At 38.3% G+C, this 20249-nt stretch overlaps 1 protein-coding gene across 1 annotated transcript in view; it reads right to left on the minus strand.

Annotated features, from left to right (window-relative positions):
• The window catches only part of cadps2 (Ca++-dependent secretion activator 2), a 90856-nt gene that overhangs the window by 18379 nt on the left and 52228 nt on the right, over positions 1 to 20249 (minus strand). Inside the window, exons 14-23 of the mRNA XM_077595662.1 lie at positions 16685 to 16786; positions 15813 to 15876; positions 14783 to 14906; positions 14600 to 14700; positions 10804 to 10960; positions 6012 to 6153; positions 5235 to 5339; positions 1122 to 1277; positions 895 to 1042; positions 386 to 400 (exon numbers count right to left, since the gene is read on the minus strand). Of these exons, the coding sequence (XP_077451788.1) occupies positions 386 to 400; positions 895 to 1042; positions 1122 to 1277; positions 5235 to 5339; positions 6012 to 6153; positions 10804 to 10960; positions 14600 to 14700; positions 14783 to 14906; positions 15813 to 15876; positions 16685 to 16786 (1114 nt within the window). The remainder of the gene's footprint in view (positions 1 to 385; positions 401 to 894; positions 1043 to 1121; positions 1278 to 5234; positions 5340 to 6011; positions 6154 to 10803; positions 10961 to 14599; positions 14701 to 14782; positions 14907 to 15812; positions 15877 to 16684; positions 16787 to 20249) is intronic.

Raw genomic sequence — 20249 nt, forward strand, 5'->3', positions numbered from 1 at the left:
CTGTCTCCGGGCCAGAGGCGGGAGACACCCTGAATTGGTGGCCAGCCGATCGCAGGGCACAAGGAGACGGACAACAATGCACACTCCCAGGGGCAATTTGGAGTGTCCAATCAGCCTACCTTGCAATTTAGAGTGTCCAATCAGCCTACCTTGCATGTTTTTGGAATGTGGGAGGAAACCGGAGTACCCAGAGGAAACCCACGCAGGCTCAGGGAGAACATGCAAAGTCCACACAAATGGACTGACCTGGATTTTGACCCCGGGACCCCAGAGCTGTGAGACCGACACGCTAACCACTCGCCTCACCGGGCCGGCTCATCAGCAATATATAATCTTTGAAAATAATTTGCAGGTTGATAAAAGAGTATGAAAAAAGGACACTTACCCATTGTCTGTCCGTCTAGGAGTCCGACCATGACATTTGTTTGGACAGACAAATGAGGACACAACATAAGGTAACAAACTGGTTAAACATGAAATCAAAGTCATATTAACATTTTAGGCACATTTTGAACATTCCTAAGTTAAAATAAAAATAAATAAAAGTAATATAATAAAGAAATCTATTTGAAAAAGAAAAATTAAAGGTACTGGAAAAGGCATTTCACATAGAGTGCTTTCTGGACAGCTGTGACAAAGACATTATCCTCTTATGCTTGAAGGAAGATTAGTTTAAGAAAGAAAACAGTGGAGGAACAAAATATAATAAGGATGCAATGTATGTGAAATAATGACAATTTTATAGACAATTGGTACTATTTCTAGGCATGCGTTTTCTTTTCCTGGTGGAGGCGTACCAAAAAAAAAAAGTGAGAAGCGCTGGTTTTAATCCAATCGTTAGAACCATGTAACAGTTGCAGTGAGAGTTGGCTCGATTAGGCGTGTATTGCATACCTCCTGCCCAGTGTCCAGCACACAGAGTTTGGAGCACTGCCTCTTGGCATCCATGAGGATGTTCAACATTGTGCATACGCACAGAGACACGCGGAAGTCTGTTGATTTGTTGGATTTCTGCATTTTGGCATCGAATGCACATTTGGTCCTGCGAAGGGAGATAAACATTGATTGGAAGAATGTGATGGTTGTTGTTCTGAGGTTTACTCAGCAGGTGGGTGGGTGACCTCTTAACGCAAGCCTCCATCATGTCACTGGCCATCAGCTTGAGCCTCTGCTCCAGGTGCCTGGCAAACTCAGCCTCAGGCCATTTCAGGTCAAACACAAACATCTGAAGTGCGCTGAGCTTCCAGAAAAGATCTTCAGACGTGGCTGATCCGTTCCTGTCATTAAAAGAACGTGACAGTAAAAAAATAAAACCCCTTTTTACGTCACACTGTACATGGTGTTGACACACAACATATGTGCAAGAACAATAAGAACAACAGCAAGACTGAAATTCATGTCTATCTGCTTGAAGTTGTGTTGCATTCAAGGACAGATGGACATCTTGTCACCTCCACTACACGCAGGTGACAACAAGGCGTGCAAGTGTACAGCAGGTGGCTAGGACGGGAGCCACGAGAGGCTGAAGAGGATAATGAGGGCGGAGAGAGGGATTGGGGGGGGGACTTCCGTGGGTTAAAATAAATGCCCCTCACTTTTCTCACTTGGCCTTTAAAAGACAATCACCCCAACAAGTGGCGGCGGCAGCTAGGGGCTTTGGACTATCCCCCTTATGTCTAATTAGTGGGGCTCTCCACTAAAGCACCGCCAAACCTCCCTCCACAGGGAACAAGCAGATCCCACTCACCCGTCTGTGCTCGATAATGAAGTACTAGCTTGGTTTTCTTTTTCACCTCTATACTGTTTTTACAGAGCTCCGAGTGTGGTCCGAGTTTTTTCCCCACTACAAATACAGCCCCAATGGACCTCACTACCATAACGCCACCAACGTAGCCACCAACATGGTTGCCAATGGAGTTCTTGTTCAAGTGAGCAGGGAGTTAGTATCTTAGTCGTGTGGTAACCACGGTAACCAGATGGAGTTCCATCCCTGAGCCCTAGTTGAAAATCCCTCAGGGAATAAAGTGCGTGTCACTTCCTCATGTCTTTAATTAATGGTACAAGTTTTTGCTCAATTGGTCAGACAGCGTATCAAAATGCCAACAATGAGAATTGGAAGCCCATCCCAGCTAACTATGGGGACCAGAATGGATGGCCAGCAAATTGTAGGCCACAATGAGACAGACATCTATTCAGGCTCACACATACCTAGGGGCAAATTTAGTGTTCAACCAGCCTACCATCCAAGTTTTGGGGATGTGGGAGGAAACCAGAGTACCTGGGGAAAACCCACGCAAGCCTGAGAGAAAGAATGAAATGAGACAGAGGGCGCACCAAAAAAATGGATGACACGTAGGCATGTAAGGGGGCGCTTGGATAAGGCCCACATCCACAATGCATCATATAGGCTGCTTTTTTAAAAAATGTTTTTTTTTTTTCGTAAAATTGATTTTTGAGTGACGTTTATTGTAGAATTTTTAATTTGCAGAAAGTTTAAATTTATTCCCTGGTCCAAAACATATCTTAAACATCCAAGCAGACAGTAGGACGAGCATCCCAAAAGAGAGAGACGTTTTCATCGATATCTGAAGTCAACTTTACCGGATCATCAATTGCAAACACATAGTTCAGTTCAATGATATTACCTTAGTACTTCAACAAGTTTAGAACATTGGGTGAAAATCTAAAAAGAATCCACCATTGACATGTTGACACTTTTAGTTTCAAAAGCTACTTTTTGTCTGCTTTGCAGCACACAAAATGATGAAATAAAGCCAAAAAATTAAATAGCAGCTAAGGGCTATTAGCTATTGTCAAAAGCACAATCGTTCTCTTTCCTGCCGGCCTTGCTGCGCACTAAACACGTTTATGGCTTTTAATGGCTTCTACTTTTCATGCGTTTAAATAAAAATGTCCTTCAAATGTCTTGAAGCTCCAAAGTTTACTTTTTTCTGCTCATGTGATGACCTCATACTGTGCTCTTCCACACTTTAGAAAAATAGCGATGGAAAAAAATTCAATTGGCTTTTAGCAATAGATAACACTCCAAATAATGATTAAAATCAATCTGATATACGAACAATGGTAAAACCAACAATTTAAGGAATAGATTAATCCCTCCTCGACTACTTTTATTATTTTGCAGATCACCCTTGTGCAAAATAAAATCTGTGACAAAGATAGCATATCTAAATAGATCCAATGCATTTTAAGTAGCATCTAAAGGGCTTATAATTATTCATTCACCCACCTGGGATGGAACCCTTGACTCCAGAACTGTGGGGCTTTTAACTAGTATTTAACTGCACTTTTATGCAGTGGTGTGCCGTCAGGGCCTCCAAGGCCTTCTCTGCTGGCCTAAGAAATATCTGAATCACAGACTGATGTTAATTATATTTTGTCCATGAATACTTATTAAATAATTCCAAATTGTCTGTTAGCTTCCTTTCATTGCTTTTCCCCCTGGTTGCACTGCTTCCAGATGTGTGTTTTCATATTGAAGCATTTAACCAATCACATTTCAGCCATTATTTGTTGCCAGGGTCAGAAATCTGCCTCAAGGCCTTCACAATCAGTTCTACAGGCTCTGCTGCATTAAACATGCGTCGATAAGACTGTTGCTTTAACCAATCAGATTTCGAGTTGGCAACACCACAATGCCTTCCGCAGGCGTAGGGATACATCATTGCCTTCTCGCAGGCGTAGGGATACGTCATCGCTTTCATCAACTATGATTGGCTAGTGTTAGAGTGAACTAGCCAGAGCTACCAAACTGTATCTGGAGCGAGCTGCACAAGCAAATATATTGTTGTGTTGATTTAAAGCCATTTTCAAGACGGACTTTTCAAGAAAAAAAAGCTGGACATCATTAAGAAAGGTCGGACAACTCCAAAGCAAGCAAGCCTCTCACAACCGGGAACGGACATTTTCAGCACTAAATCGAATAAAAACGTATGCCAGAAATACGACAGGACAGGCTCGACTTTCAGCATTAGCTTCGATGGTGATAGAAAAGAAGGAAGAAAGAAAGGAGGATGGATATTGTGTACAGTTAAAAATGATTTTTGGTGAGTAAAAAATGGCTATATTCCTAAATAATATTTCAATTGTATGAGGTAATTATTGATTATTTTTTTATGTGTCGCAGCTGTACCTGCAGTAGAGGTTTTATAGCCATAAAATAGTTTTTGCTGAAGGTGTCACTAGGAAATGCACGGACCGCCACTGCTTTTATGGTTATACAAATGCATACAGTACACTGGGAGGGAGGCTGAGCAATGTATAAAATAACATTGTACAGAGTACTGATCTGTATATTTCTCAGAATGGTCTGTGAGTTTACAAAAAGTTAATTGTTACTCGAACACGGGTAAAAGAGCTCACTTGTAGACGGCGAGATAAGTCATAGAATGAGAACAGGCGCCATACACCCAGTGCATGATCTTGCCCCTAAAACTTGAGCTGCTGCCAGTATATATCTTATCCACTACTCGTGTGCAACCAGTAAATCTCCTTATTCTTTAGAATGTGTTACTGACAAGTGAGAGATAAATGTCCACTCTTCCTGCAGCTGATTTGCCTTGGACATTATAGGAGTGAATGGTGGCAAGGACATTTCTCTCATTCGGAATTATTTATTAGTTCCAATATTAGCCAGTGAGTACTTTTTCACACATACTCTGAGGTGTGAGTACGTTCCGGAATTTAGTTTGTGTCTGAAAGCAATTACCTGGGTCGGTTGACTCAGACATTTACCAGCCGGAACTTTCCCGGTCAGTAGAGAGGGCCAATTTAAATATCGTTACACTCCTAATTGACAGTGGCTTAACACTAGAAATGGAGTAGAGGCAAGGCAAAATTGTGTAACAAACTATAAAAATATCTGCTATATAGCAGGGAAGACACACTTAAATAGGAAAGTCTAAAACCAAAATTACATAGAACCAAGCCAAGTTCCATTAATGGAACGAAACATAAGGCCTGACATTAAACTTATGTATCGACCAAAGCACTGAACCTTTCACAGGAGAAACAAAATAATCATGTGTGTAAAAAAAAATAGAAAGTATAATAACGAGTGCAGCATGCAGAATGCTGAGAATAAAATAATTTCTTAAATGAAACATTTCTCCAAACAAAGAAGAATGGACCAAAAAGAACCAAACAAAGCAGAGAAGGTACAAAGTATATATAGCCTTGAACTCGGATGTTACGCCCCCTGACGACATACATACGTGTTGTGGCAAAGAGGTGCCATCCAGGCTGGCGTTGAGAAACTTGGCATAGTTGGTAGCGAGACGGGCAAAGTGGGCACTTTGGGAAGATTGGTAGTCAGATTCCTGACATCCCCAAAGAGAAGAAGACAGGAGTAAAAAAAAGAAAAGTAGAAGAAGACAAAACAAAGCCGAGAAAGTAACAGTGTGCAGGAAGCAACAATGTTTTGATTTTGTGTAAGACAGTTATTGTCTGTATTACACTTAAGTTCTTATATGATTTGATCATGAATGAGGCAGAACATGTCATACTTGCTAAAACTCTATATGCCAGTGAGGGTTAATTAACTGAAAGGAACTGTATTTACTGTAAAAATGCTTTCTTTGTTTTTCATCATGGGCTGTGAAAACTGCTATCAAAGTGTTCACGAGTCATGCCATCACCCAGTTGGACGACATGTGGCTTGTACATTTTAGGAAAATTATGCAAAGTTGTCAAAGACAATCATCATTAGATCAATATTGATATAAAAGAAAATGCCAGTAGAACATGGAAGAAATGACGTGCTCTCTCAAATGCAAAGTGATGCAACAACACCATCTTTTCATCACAATGTTTTCCAAACCTGAATTTCATTGATACGCCGCAACAAATATTTTTTCAATAGAAACTAAACTGTTTTAAAAATGAATACTAATGTTCACGTCAGTGAATGAGTTAACAGTAGTTTTAATAATAGAAGGAAAGTAAAAAATGTAAGACCTGTTAAATTTCCAAATAAGGTGTAGGCTTCTTACTTGACGGACTGCCAGCTCTCCTGTTCGAATCCACGGTGGATGGACTGAGCGATGGACGACTCCATCAGGTCTATGTAGCGCACCACCAGTGGGACAAAAAGATCCTGAAGGTGCTTGTGGAAAGGCCCGTTGCACATATGGGCTGTGGGCACAACAGGAGACATCAAGTCTCGTCAAGGCATCAGAAAATCAAGCAACTAAATCCACTTTTGGTCACTCTAAGCCAGGGGTGTCAGACTCGGGTTGGTTCGCGGGCCGCGTTAAGGTCAACTCGACTTCATGTGGGCCGGACCATTTTAGATATAATATTTAGATTTTTTAAATAAATGGATTAAAAGAACTGGATTATAAGACCTAAATATTAAGTTTTTTATAGATCTCAAACAATGTTTATTTTATCTTTTTATATATTTTTTTAGATTTTACAAAATGATTTTTGAACAAAAAACACAGAAAAAATTGAAAAATTACAATTTTTGATATAAAAGGGGGAAAAGCAGGAAATTTAATATACATCTATACTCTTCATTTTAATTTGATCCTAAAACAGAAAGTCGGCACTGATGAGTTACTTTCCCGGGCCACACAAAATGATGCCGCGGGCCAGATTTGGCCGCCACTTTGACACATGTGCTCTAAGCTAATAATGACATGACAAAACAAGATCATGAAATACCAAATTTGCTGGTATCCAGATTCAAAAATTTAAGAAAAATTGAACCACTGCTGTATAAGCAAATATATTTGGCTTGCCCTAACCCTGGTAAATAGTCCAAATCTGGTAGACAGCGAGCGACTCATCATCATGTTGCGTTTGAAACAGACCAAGTCTGCAAGCTCCTCTAGAAAGAGTTTAGTTTTTTAAAACCATTTATATATATATATATATATATATATATATATATATATATATATATATATATATATATATATATATATATATATATATATATATATATATATATAAAAATATATATAAATATATATATATATATATATATAAAAATATATATAAATATATATATATATATATATATATATATATATATATATATATATGTATATTTGAATACTGTATGTCACACCTAACTATATATAAATCCAGCCAAACTACAGTATGTAAAAAAGAGATTCATTCATAGCTAATGAGAGTGAGCAAAGAATAGTTATTAATCAAATTCATGCAGTGTATGCTTTGTGAAAGATTATGGATAGCTGTTGTATTAATAGAGTGAATTATGAACACAAATAAGTATCTTATTTAAAATTTTAAATAAATTGTCTCGATTGAAAAATGTTTGGATTAAAAATTCTAACAATGGGTGGGCGGGAACAACTATACAAAAATCATTCGACAGAAATTATCATAAACATTAATAGCACCAAAATTGCTATAGTTATTTTACTGGCACTTACAACAAAAATGTATTAGTTATAGTAATGATGATTGAAATGCATTCAGTTATCATAAGAGATCATATAATAACCTCTAATGTTAAGCCCTTTTGTATTTAAATGTTTCCCATCATTTGCATTTGGATTGAAAAGGATGACAAGATGAGTAAAGAAAATATCAAACATAAAACTTCAGATCCATAATGTGAGCTAGACAAACCAGTGTCCTGGTGCAACCCTTGTCCTCACTTGATGAATTAACAGCAACAGTAACAGCAGTGAGTTTCTCTCATCTTGCAGTCTCTGTGGGCTTCATTAGTCCGAGATCCGTCTTGCAATTAACACTCGTCTTTTTAGCCCCCCAGAGAGTGAGAGACTAGCGTATTTATTTGTCTTTTCCTGTACCTGTTCTGCTCAGCTGCTGAAACACGGAGAATGGTAAATCGGATTACCTTGTAATTAATGTTCTGTCTGATTTTACATGCCTTTAATGTTCCCTTTATATTAAAAAAAAAAGCACCTGTTTACAATGGATTGTTTAGGAGGCCAGAGGTGTTGGGAGATAGCCAATGTTAAAGTGACTCTATCTCCCAGGACAATAAAAAAAATGTATAGACGAAGTGTATTTTCGTTTCGGGGAATCTTTGATTTTTTTTCGTATCTTGGGATTTTTTTTTCCCATTTGCAAAGAAAAATTAGTAGAAAAGAGAAGATTCGAGTTTGAAGCGCTGTTGTAATCTACCAAAAGCATGAGAAATTAGGTTCAACAAAGTAAGCACTAAAAATACAATAAGTACAAAACATTTAAGGGAGCCTAATGTACCATGATTTCGGTGGTAAAATGTCCTCCAAATCGTGCTTCAAAACAAGCTATTACAGTTAGCAGTAGAAAGTAGCAATTGGACACCAGCCTTTCTTTTGCCAACCCGTATTCCCTCCCCCGGCTGGCTGCCAGCAACATCGCCAAACAAGTGAGCATTTCCAAAGTGTGCGAAAAGTGCGGCGGAGTTGCTGAGTTGTCGGCGTGTTTGAAGCGAGCCTTTGAAAAAGCCATCTTCTCAAGGTTTTACACTTCGTTACACTACAGATTTCGAAGGCTTGCCAAGTGGAGTCTTTCTTCTCTTTTCCTTCGCCTTCACATAATTAGCACCCACAAAACCACATGCAAAAATCAACATGTTGGCGCCGGTGCCAAGAGCGACTAGAGCTTTTATTGCTGCAAGCGCCCTTGGGAGCGCGCCGCATTGTCATCGTGCTGGGATAAAAGGCGCAGACAAAGCCCATCGCCAACAATGGTTGCAGTTTTCATGTTAAAGACCTTGAGCACCCCCCGCCCCACACGCTCAAAAAAAACAAACTATAAAACCATTTGGGTTGCAGATTGACTCGTTTGCAGCCTCTGCGAGACGTATTACTACCTCTCCGAGGATGTGTGGTGTTGCTGTTTTGCTTCTGCTTTGTGTAATAAATGTACAAAAAGTAACTTTATGTGATATAAAGCTCCATAAACCTAAAGTACTTTGGAAGAAGAGAGTAAAAAATATATCAAAGTTAAAAAGAAATCCCGAGAGGCAACGGAGCAAGATCGGAAATATAATTTTATGTAATCATACTTATTTGCTCATTAAAATTTAATGTGTCCCTTGGTATGAGAGTGAGTGTGGATGGTAACAAACAAATATAAGCCTTGACAGTGTATTAACAGGTAGAGGCAATCTCCATACTGCCTGTGTTCTGGCCAGAGTATAATCATGATGGCATGTTTATACCTTGCAACTATTTTTGCTGCAAGTATAGTATTTAATTTACCATTTTTATATATAGATTATATTTATTAATACATTACAGTCTTTTCATATGCTTATAGCTGTAGCATTTGATAAATAGACTTCATTAGAATTGTGCTTGTGTACTTGTATTTTTGTATAGGTGTGAAAACATGTACAGTGGTACCTCGACCTACAATCAGCTCTACCTACGATATGCTTGAGGTAAGATGAAAATTTCGATCGAATAATTCGTCCTAGATACGATCAAAATTTCGAGATGCGACCAAGCCAGGTGGCCATGACATGAGAAGCTGTTTATCATTGTAGCGCACTGTCTTTTTTTGCCGCATCTCTTTCGTGTATAACAGATATCTACGAGCACTGAACGATTTATTCAGACGAGTTTCTCCTACGCATCGACCAGGAAACGCACAACGTGCATGCGCGGGCAAAAAGAGGGCTTTCTGGGTAATGAAGTATACTCGTGCACACAACACCGATAGCCAATGGCACCCTTTCTCAGAATAAAACTCCATTACCCACAGTCAATACGTGGGTAGGCGGTTATTCCTTCCTTAGCCTGTTAGCTCCCGCGATCGCTCATTCAAGACTACTTCTCATTGGCAAGTGGTTGTGCGTTATCCTATTGTGAGGACATTTGTGTGCATCATTTTCGGAATATTTTGAAGGGAATACAACAGCAAACAGCCCATCGATAGCCAACATGAGGGTGGAGGCGTGGCAAACCGCTAACCCACCCAGAACGAAGGGGAAAAAAATTAAAACAAAATTAGAATTCCGTTTTGTGTAAAGTTACATTGAACGTATGTTTGAGTGAGTCTGTATATATTAATCCAAGTTAATTTAAATTTGTTTTTTCCGTTACGAGTGCGTTGTCGTGGAAAGTCCCCCCGAAACCCCAACCCGCCCCCTCTGTGCGTCTTTTTCTCCCGTCGGCGAAATCTGCCCAATTTTAGTTATATTAAACACATTTTATTACTATTAAACCACTAGTTATGTGTTACTTTGTTAATAGATGGCAAATTAGAATAAATAAAACATTTTTCCAATCCAATATCCTGTTTTTGGTGTTTTTTCAGAGGGCTGGAACGAATTAATTAGTTTTTAGTTAATTTCAATGGGAAACGTTCGCTCGAGTTACGAAAAGCTCGACATACGATCTCAGTCCTGGAACGGATTAAGATCGAATGTCAAGGTACCACTGTAGTGTGGTAGTATCAATAGGGGTGATCCTACTTCGTGGTGTTTCGATTAGTGCGGTCATGTCTGGGTTACATTACTCGCGATATTCGAGGGATTACTGTACTACTGTATTGTCTGTACATTACTATACAAGTTATACATAGAGTGTTGTAGTGTGACCATTAAAAATATGGCAGTGTATGCTAATTTTTCATGAAAACTGTGCTTACATAGATTATTCCATAAGAACTAACCCTTCAGTACATAATGTATCATAGTCAATTATTCAATGCTTAGTCAACGCAGGGTACATGCAATCTGGATCTCATCAAACTTTTGGAATTTTGAAATGCAAAACAGTTGTTTGAATTTACCGTAAATGTCTGAGTATGCGTTTGCTAACAAGGGTTTTAGTTGTCACTCACGATCAGAGCTGAGGAATTCGTTGAGGAGTTGGAAGAGCGGAAAACTGCTCCACGAATCGACAGGCTGCACCTGCAGGGACGAGTCCATGTCCACACGGTACAGAGACAGGAAGCTCTCGGCATGCTCACACATCAATTCAGGCCATAATGAAAATGCCTGCAAAACACAAACGGAAGGGTCATTTATAAATACATGGCAACTTCTTGGGTGCACCCAGCTTTGCTCATTTATTTCCCAGTGTTTAGAGATGCTCGAAAAATTGTGTTCTTCAATTCAAGTTGGTCCTCCAAACTTTCGGATACATCCTGTCATCTCATCACATCTCATTTTCTCATTTTCTGAACCGCTTTATCCTCATTTTCGACCTGTTTCAAGAGGCCTAATAATTAAAAAGGATGCTTTTTCACCCATTGATAGTACACTTTTCTTTTGTCATCTATTAAGTGCAGTTGATGTATTGCCCTAACAGTCTTCGCCTGCAGTCTATCTTTTGGGTTGGAAGAGCATCGTAGTTGTGGCGAGGGGTTCAAAGGTCAGCCTGCTTGCTTTTGATGTCTAAAGGACTCGCGGGAGAAATGTGCAACCAGCCTTGAAAGGCGGCGAGGACGAAGAGACAGCGTCGTCGTCGGGGAAGAATGAAAAGCCTCGGCAGCTCTTTGGCTGTGGCCTTGCTGGACTTTGCATCAGGCTTAGTGAGGCGGCGCTCGGAAGGAAAAAAACGGCATTAACTGTGTGCCCCATCGCACTTTAAGCCACCTCCAAAGATGGAGAAGGCAAACACTCGACAGGCACGTGGCAGCATGTGCTCAGTAGAGACAAAGACATGGACAGAAAGAGGATGGTGTGAGGTCCACTCAAAGAAGCGTTTCCGAGCAGCCAGTTGAAACTGACAACAATACAAGATGCAATACAAATATGAGGATGTGATTGTTATTATCACAGTCACATACTGTCAGCGAAAATAAATCAATCATCCAATTTGGATGGAAAAACAAAAACACGGGCGGCCCGGTGGGGCAAGTGGTTAGCTCATCGGCCTCACGGCTCTGATGTCCTGGGATCAAATCCAGGTCACGTCCACTTGTGTGGAGTTTGCATGTTCTCCCCGGGCCTGCGTGGGTTTCCTCCGGGTACTCCGGTTTCTCCCACATTCCAAAAACATGCATGTAGGCTGATTGGACACTCTAAAAAAGCAGTTCAGAAAATGAGATGAGATGAGAAAACAAAAACACCTGTCTCTTTACAGATAATGTACATAAAAAGGAAAAACAGTTGAATTGTTAAAATGTCCAAATGTTCAGTCTAGATGTTTCAATGATTTTGGTCAACTAATGAATCGATAATTAAATGAATCAACATCTATGTTCTTATATTTTTGCTGTTTCACTGCAAATTGGCAGAATGTCAACCTCTCAACTATAAATATGCTCAGGTTTGTGAAAGCAATCCATGAAAGCAAGCAGTTTGATTTTACTGTATTTGTGTTTTACCAAACAAAGACACTATAAAAATATCTGCTTATACTGTAGAAAACAATAAAAGATATGCGCATTTTCTGAAGGATGTTATGGATAAAGCCAGAGTATTGAGTGGTTGTGTATTTTATGCACTTTCAATTTGAAATACTAATCCTCCATTAAACAAAGTGATAGAAAAACAGGTTCATTGTATATTATTTGCTTCTGTTTCAAACACTTTAATATTTACTATTTAGTATTTATGTGGTGTTGAATTTTGGTTTTAAAATTGAGTTTGTTTTAATTTTTTCATTGAGCTGGTTTGATAAAATTATGGATTGCAATACATGCATGTGCAAAGTATGACCCCCAGAAAATTAACTGCCCTAATATGTAACATTACAGTATGACAGCAGAGATTTAAAGAAGAGGAAAAAAAGGCTCAAACGCATGCACATGCACAATCCATGTATATCACCAATTTGGAACAGCATATTATGCATGGTTCTAAAGGGAAAAAAAGGTGATTTCTTTTTCCCTCCTTTACTATAGTATGTGATTACACTTTGTACTGTCAATTATTTGCAATGATTTCAGCCGAGTTCTAATTTAAAGGACAAAATCACAGAATATTTCATGTGTTTACAACTATTTGTCTTGATGAAAGATTAAAAGAAACAAAAGGAAAGGCAAAACAATGTGGTTGTGAGTGAAAAAAATCGGAACTTCTGAAAAATACAAATTGTATACTGTATAAAAAAAATGCAATCAACAGCAAAAACTGACATCACACAACAACCAAAACATATAAATCTTACCTCTCGTCCCTTCGAGGAGCACAAAGAAACACAATTTACACAAAATCAACAATTTTGTACACTTTTTTACAATATCAAGTAGTAAACACTTGTCATGAAACCTATTGCCATAAAAATGACAATGGTTGAAGTGTGCTATCAATGTACTTTTTGAAAATTATTTTATTTGATTGCCTCTTCAGGGGGCCTTTTTTAAATTGATCATGGTGTGACTTATTATGCAACTACCTGCTGTGTTCATTTTCCCTCCATGCAGACAGACTATTACCAGGAGTGGTGAGGAGTCTTAATGTATTTAGTCTATTTCTATTTAGTTTAGTTCAATACTTTACACTCTTGACTTGTTCCTGTCTTTGTCACTTTTTTCCTGACCTCCACAACTTAGCTGAAAGGCACTTCAGTTGGCTTGTTTGCTCCAAAAATTGACCACCACTCCTGGTTCCCGATTGAAATTTTTAGCTTTTCCTGTGGGTCGCCTGTGAACATCTGCAATGCGATGTGATGTGTTGGCGTCAAGTGCGTGAATGTTTTATATAATGGAAAATAAGGAATATATAGGCATTTTAGGGAGAAGTGAGGTAATGCACCTCCCCTCTCCCCATGAGTCATCACCTTGTCATGGTGGTGGTGATGAGGGGGGGGGGTCCCCGAATGATCCTAGAAGCTAGTTTGTCAGGGGCTTTGACCTCTTGGCATGGTCAGACATGGAAAAAAGGTCCAGGTGAGGGACCAGATAAAGAATGGCGTCCAGGTTCTCCAGAATTGTATTGAATGAGTCTGTCATTACTTTTTTGCAATAATATGAAAAGTATGACTTGAAAAACACAATGTGTTGATCACACAACAACAATAAAGGTGCGTGTTTGCGTGCATGAAGCTTGGTTTGACCTAGGTGCCGAGTTGTTAATTTTCCAGGTGATATCAGTAGCTGGTTTCCACGGTTACCATGTTCCAAGAATAACTAATACCAACAACTCGACATCTGCGATTGATCCCTTTTACACAAGTGCGATATGCGTTGCGTGGGCCTCTTCTGTGTTGTGTGATCTACACACATGCACTTGCATACGGCAATGGCTGACAAAGATATCTTGTAAAGTAATAGGGATCTGCAATATTATACACTAGTGATCGACTGATAATCGGTCGGGCCGATATTTGGACATTTGACGTGTTTTGGTATCGGCCTTATTTTTTAATTCGAGTCTTTGAGTCATAGCAAAAGTGTATTTCAGCTTGGGGGTTATATATAAACAAGATTCACAAAAAGCACGATTTGGTTTATATCTCTGTTGTGCACAAACAGGTTTTCTTTTTGGCTCGGTAGGTGACTTAAAAAAATAATTAGTTCATCCTAAGTAAAACAACATTTTAAAGCTAATCATTGTGTCGGTAATGTGCTGAGCATATCTCACAAGCAAGAAACCCAGATGATAAGCCCTCAATAGATATACATGCATTTCCACACAGGCACACAATTATAATTAAAGTAAAAAAATAAATTGGAATAAGACAACAACCTCTGCATGATGTTCATCATTCTGCTGCAGGACCTCTATGACAAGCTCGGCCAGCCTAATGCCGTCCTCTAGCCTCTTTTCAGGGTCCACTTCTGGCTCCGCTGGAAACGATCACAAGCCCGTCAAGTCATAATTAGTTCAAATATGAATATTACTACATGTGCCGGTGACTCATGCCCTCACCTTTTATATTGGCGTACTCAATAAGCTGGCTGTAGTTGATGCCCGCTGCTTTCTCCAAATATCTCTGCACCAACCTTCTCATCTCCTCTATGGGAACTAGCGTGGTCATGTCCTTCATTAAAACCTGTAACCAGAGTGTAATAAGAAATACACATGGAACTTGTGTAAAAAGAAAACAATCTCAAGAAGAACTAGGTAAAGAAACGGGGAAAGAATGTAGGAAAAGTTAAGACTAGAGATCGACGGATATGGGTTTTTCAGGACTTAAGAAATATATTGAGGATTCTTGCAACTTATGTTGATGTATTTTAATGAATGTACAATTCAACTTTATTTGTATAGAGGCAAGGCAACAGAGGTTTAGGGGGTTAAATTTGGATTGGTGCTGGTGTGTGTGTTTATTACCAATAAATGGCATAGAATTAAATCATAGCAACATCAAAGCCCTCGAATTAACTAACAGCTAGATGTTTATGTTAGAGCTGGAGAGAACAGGAATGAGAGAGATAGAGGCGAAGCGTGGCTGCATCTGAGCCGAAATAACCCAGTTTTAAATCTATTTCTTCATAACGGCCAGTCAGATTAAAGGAAAGGTTGGCCCGACCTGTAGTTAAGACTGACTTTTCGGGTTATCTCTATCAGGGGTCACCACAGGGAAAGAGTCAATTCGCATGATAGATTGGGAACAACATTCATGACTGTAATGGGATGTATATTGCATTCCCTTAAAAAAATGACATGAAAATTCATTCATTCTTTTTTTTATTCTTAGTTACATAAATATTGTGTTAAAACTTTAAATGTAATATGTCAAAACATCAAAATGCATTTTTATATTAATGTGTTGATTAAATAGTGAAAGCTATTTATGTATTGACCTCAAACCTGGAAACTTATCATTCCAAATATTAAATAGGATGTGGAATTTATAACGTGAACATGAACCTTTTTTCCCTTTGTGTGCCAGCAGTATACTCAGTATGTGATGAATGTTGTACAAGAAGAAAAAATATGGGTGGGTGCGAATTACCCTCTCCTGCAGGGAGAGCGTGGCCTTCAGGGCACCATCTGGTCGTCCGAAAGGGAAGCAGTACCTGCAACAAACAAAATGGACAAGAGAAGGATGGAGTTTTGTACTAATACGAGCGCTCTTCAACAGATGGCAGCGCCTCCTTCGCTCTAATTATGCTGAGAAAAAACAAGAAAAACATTTTTCTCCCCCCCCCCCCCTTTTTTCACCTTCTGAATTGACAAGTGAATAAACCACTCAAGACTGCACCCCCCTCCCCCCACACACACACCCAGGGACAAGCTTCAAGGTTAAAGCCCCCCAAACCAACCCTCACCCATGCCAACTACCTACATGTTGATTTGTCATCACTGCACTTAAAAAATAAATAAAGTTTTAGCTAAAATTATGTGTGTCTGTGTGTAGACACACATATGTATATGTATATATGTATATGTATATATGTATATGTGTATGTGTATATATATATATGTTTATATGTATATATATATATATATGTATGTATATATATGTATATACATGTATATATATATATATATATATATATATATATATATATATATATATATATATATATATATGTATATATATATATATACATATATACACACAGTAACTGTTTATAATAACTTCAACATCAAGTTAAAAATTTATTGAGGAGTAAAAAATGAAAAACCTGTACTAAGCTACGAAAGGGAATTGCATTTACTGTAAAAATTAAAAAAATGTTCTAAAGCTTTTCAAATTAATTATTTATTTCTTTTTAATTAATTGTTTTTTTAACTCTTTTTTTTTCTAAATAATTATTTTTAGATGGTGACTGGCATCCATCTAGTATTCCATGGTAGTTTCTGAGGTAAAGTGTTTTGTACCTAAAATGTGTGATCTGCTTCTCAAGGAGCATCATGAGTCGATTCCTGATGGAGTCAAAGTCTTCCATCTCCACCAGCGTCACCGTCGCCATGCCATCGGGCCTGAGGAACAAAAACAGTCAACAGATAGAAAACTTTTCCAAAAATAAAATTGTCTTGCTTGATATATTCCAGCAATCCAATCATTCGCTGCATTAGTTGCCTTAAGCTTCTTCAGAAACTTCAATGAACTTGTAATTTTTTCATGAAAAATTGGCACTGGAATTGCGGTAAGACATGCCATCCACAGATGGCGCTAATCCGCAAACAGATGAAAGATACACCGTCAAAGTTAAAGAGAGAGCCACCAGTGAAGGATTTTTACGTTGACAATTTTGGTGATTGCAACACAAATGCTTTCCTACATGATAAAATCCATGTAAATATAGTGAACTAGTCTTTTATTCTTTACCTGCCAACCATTATCAGAAACGTCAACCCTATATCGCCAGTAAAGAGCTGTGACATATTTTTTCGAGTCCCAGAGAAAATTCCCTTGCTAAATAACAAATCCCTTTGCTGAAATAAAGTAAAATCCGATTTGCATTCAAGGCCTTTTAGTGTGTCATCCTTGACCTTTTTTCCATGAGTGTCCTGCAGCTTTTTGGTGCTTGCAATGTGTGTGGATACTTAAGAACTTGAATGTTGCCCAGAGGGGCTTTTCCCTTCATTTCCTCAAATTGGGTGCAAGTGTTCACACTCCCAAAGTTCACAAGTTCAGAGGTCAGTGTGACCTTTACATTCATAGGGTCAATGTCGGCATGTCACACTAATGTCCACAAAAATCATGAAGAGCAGGCAATATGGCGACACACTCGGCTTGTCCTTTACGCTCCAAATACGACTTTTAGCTTTGCTTACTCTGCCATTATTTATAGTTCAAGTAATTTCACGTTGGGTAAGTTGTAGAACTGCAATGCACTAAATTAAAAAGTGCTTTTTTATCTATCCATCAATCCATCGATGGTAAATTGACATACTTGAATAGCTCCTCTCCACCATTACAGCACTCATATGTATATATATATATATATATATATATATATATATATATATGTATATATGTATATACATACATATACACATGTATATATATGTATATGTATGTATATGTATATATGTATATGTATGTATGTATATGTATGTATGTATATATATATATATATGGACAATCTAGAATATTTCTACTCTGTTGTTAAAATCACTTGAAAGGACCGCAAATTCAAAGTGTAGGACCTTCGAATTGACTTAAGGCCTGTCAGTTTTGATCCAGGATTTGACTAGGGAGACAAGGGCATCGATTAGCAACTTAATTGTGAATTGCAAAAACAATGACATCCTCCCCACCGCTGATAGGTAGTAGCCAAAGCCAGTGAAGCAGGTAAATGAAACATTCCTGTCCTACTTGTTTAATTCTGGGATTAACCACTGCCACTTCAGAATTTCTTTTTCTTCATGTCTTGCTTCTTTTCCTTTTATTTTTTTTCCTTCTTATGGACTCAGGAGTTTTGCTGCTGATGTTGTAGCCAATTTCTTCTTGTTGGAGGTTAATTCTTCTCTTTGAAATGGTATCCAAGTCAAGGCTACACACTGCCGCTTTTCTTCAACCATTTCTTCCTTTGTTCTTGTTGTCTGTCTTTCGCGCACAAGCAAGAGTCGACAAACCTGAATGGAAGATCAGATGAATGCTATCGTTGATTTGTCCACACTGAAAAAAGAAATTGAAATACCGTAATTACTCGAATATAACGCGCACTCGAAAATAACACGCAGGTAATTTTGGGCCAAAAAAATCTGGAAAAACGCAGTACTCGAATATAGTGCGCACCTAAAATTTCCCGCTGACGAAAATCAGAAATCTTACCTTTTTTTCTTTGTTTCACGATTGTTTTGTTCAAACAAATTTATTCATTAGAATCCTTCAAATGAAGAGTTCCTCTCTCTCTTTGTCTGTCCTCTCATACATCTCTTCGTTGAGAATCCTATCAACGTCCACGCTTCCTTCATCCACTTCCTCTTCCTCCCACAACACATCATCCGATTGGCTTTACGAGATGACGTAAAATCCGTGCGTCAAAGTGAGTTTGACAATGCTTTTTTCGATCGAAAATTTGTAATTTATTTTATTCAATTCAATTTCAATTCAATTTATTTGGCAAGAAAAAGCACCAGGCTAAGGGCCATGTAACAAGACAAAAAAAAAAAAAAAAAATTGTTCTTGATTATAACACGCACCCCCAACTATTGGAATTAATTATATAGCAAAAATATGCGTGTTATATTCGAGTAATTACGGTAATACACTACTGTGTTGATGTGTAGGTTTGTCCTGATCAAAAGGAGGTAGAGCTGGTTCCATTCTGATTACTCCTGCTTTCTGTAAAGTATATTATTTTCCCTATTAACTGCTTTTGATTGTTTGTACCATCTTTGTGTTACATTGTGTGACCAACTAAACTACAGTAATGGTCACTGTTACCTATGAAGAGAGAGACTGCATATTTTTTTTGTGTTGCCGCTCCATCTGCAGAGCTGCCAACTTCACCGGAATTTCTGGAGGTTACCCGGACAAGCAACACAAACTTTTTCTAGTTGATGTCGTGGCTGGGCAGGCTTTTACGTGCACCTAGTCTAGATTTACCAAGAAAGCGTTTCCAAATGACTCCAAATATCTTATTTAAAAGTTGAAGGTACCTTTTTTTAGTTGCCATTTACTTGTTGTTTGGTTGAGTACGTCTCACGGACATACAAAGGGAATCACATGCCAAGTTCTGTCACGAGCCATGAGTACATCAATTCTGGTTATTTATTAAATCAATATTTAAATTGAGAAGGAAAAGTATTGTGACGTGTTAATTTGTCAATATAGTTTGCTTCTTGGTAATCAGAGGTGACTTCACCTAATTAAAAAGACAATAATTTAAAGATTTTGGATACTCATTTAGAAATCTTGTTCATCTTTAAAGGGTCCAAATTCTTGGAATTTTAGGTTTTCATGAGGACCTAATTGCCGATATCTGTAGTCCTTTCTGACCGCAGCTCTTTTATCTTGTTGCGGATTTAAAATATGAAAATTGGACCAAAAAAAGGGGTGAAGCTGTAAATTGCTCATGAATACTGGAATGATTAAGCCATCATTAAAGGAATTGTTAGTTACTGCCCCAGTTTATAGGTAATACAGGATTTTTTCGCTCAATTGTCGCTGTTTGAAGAACTGTTACACATTGATTTCAACTAATATTTTGATGACAGGATGAAGCCACATGTATAAAACATGTTTTATTTGTCAAGGTGTTTCTTTTACTGACTTTGGACATGTGTAATTGAATTGCCAGATCACAAAAAAAGGGATGGGTTATCTAAATATGCGAAGTATATTGGCAGAGGTTTAATGGCAGACGCAACACGAAGTGGTGTTTGATTTGGTAGCGAGTGCCACATGTGTGTTCACGTTAGCACTCTCACGGCCAAGGAGGAGGGGTGTAAGGGGTTGGTGTTTTTAAGTGGGGTGCGACAGCTTGCTGCG

This window comes from Stigmatopora argus, chromosome 3 (assembly GCF_051989625.1).
Source record: "Stigmatopora argus isolate UIUO_Sarg chromosome 3, RoL_Sarg_1.0, whole genome shotgun sequence".
NCBI lineage: Eukaryota > Metazoa > Chordata > Actinopteri > Syngnathiformes > Syngnathidae > Stigmatopora > Stigmatopora argus.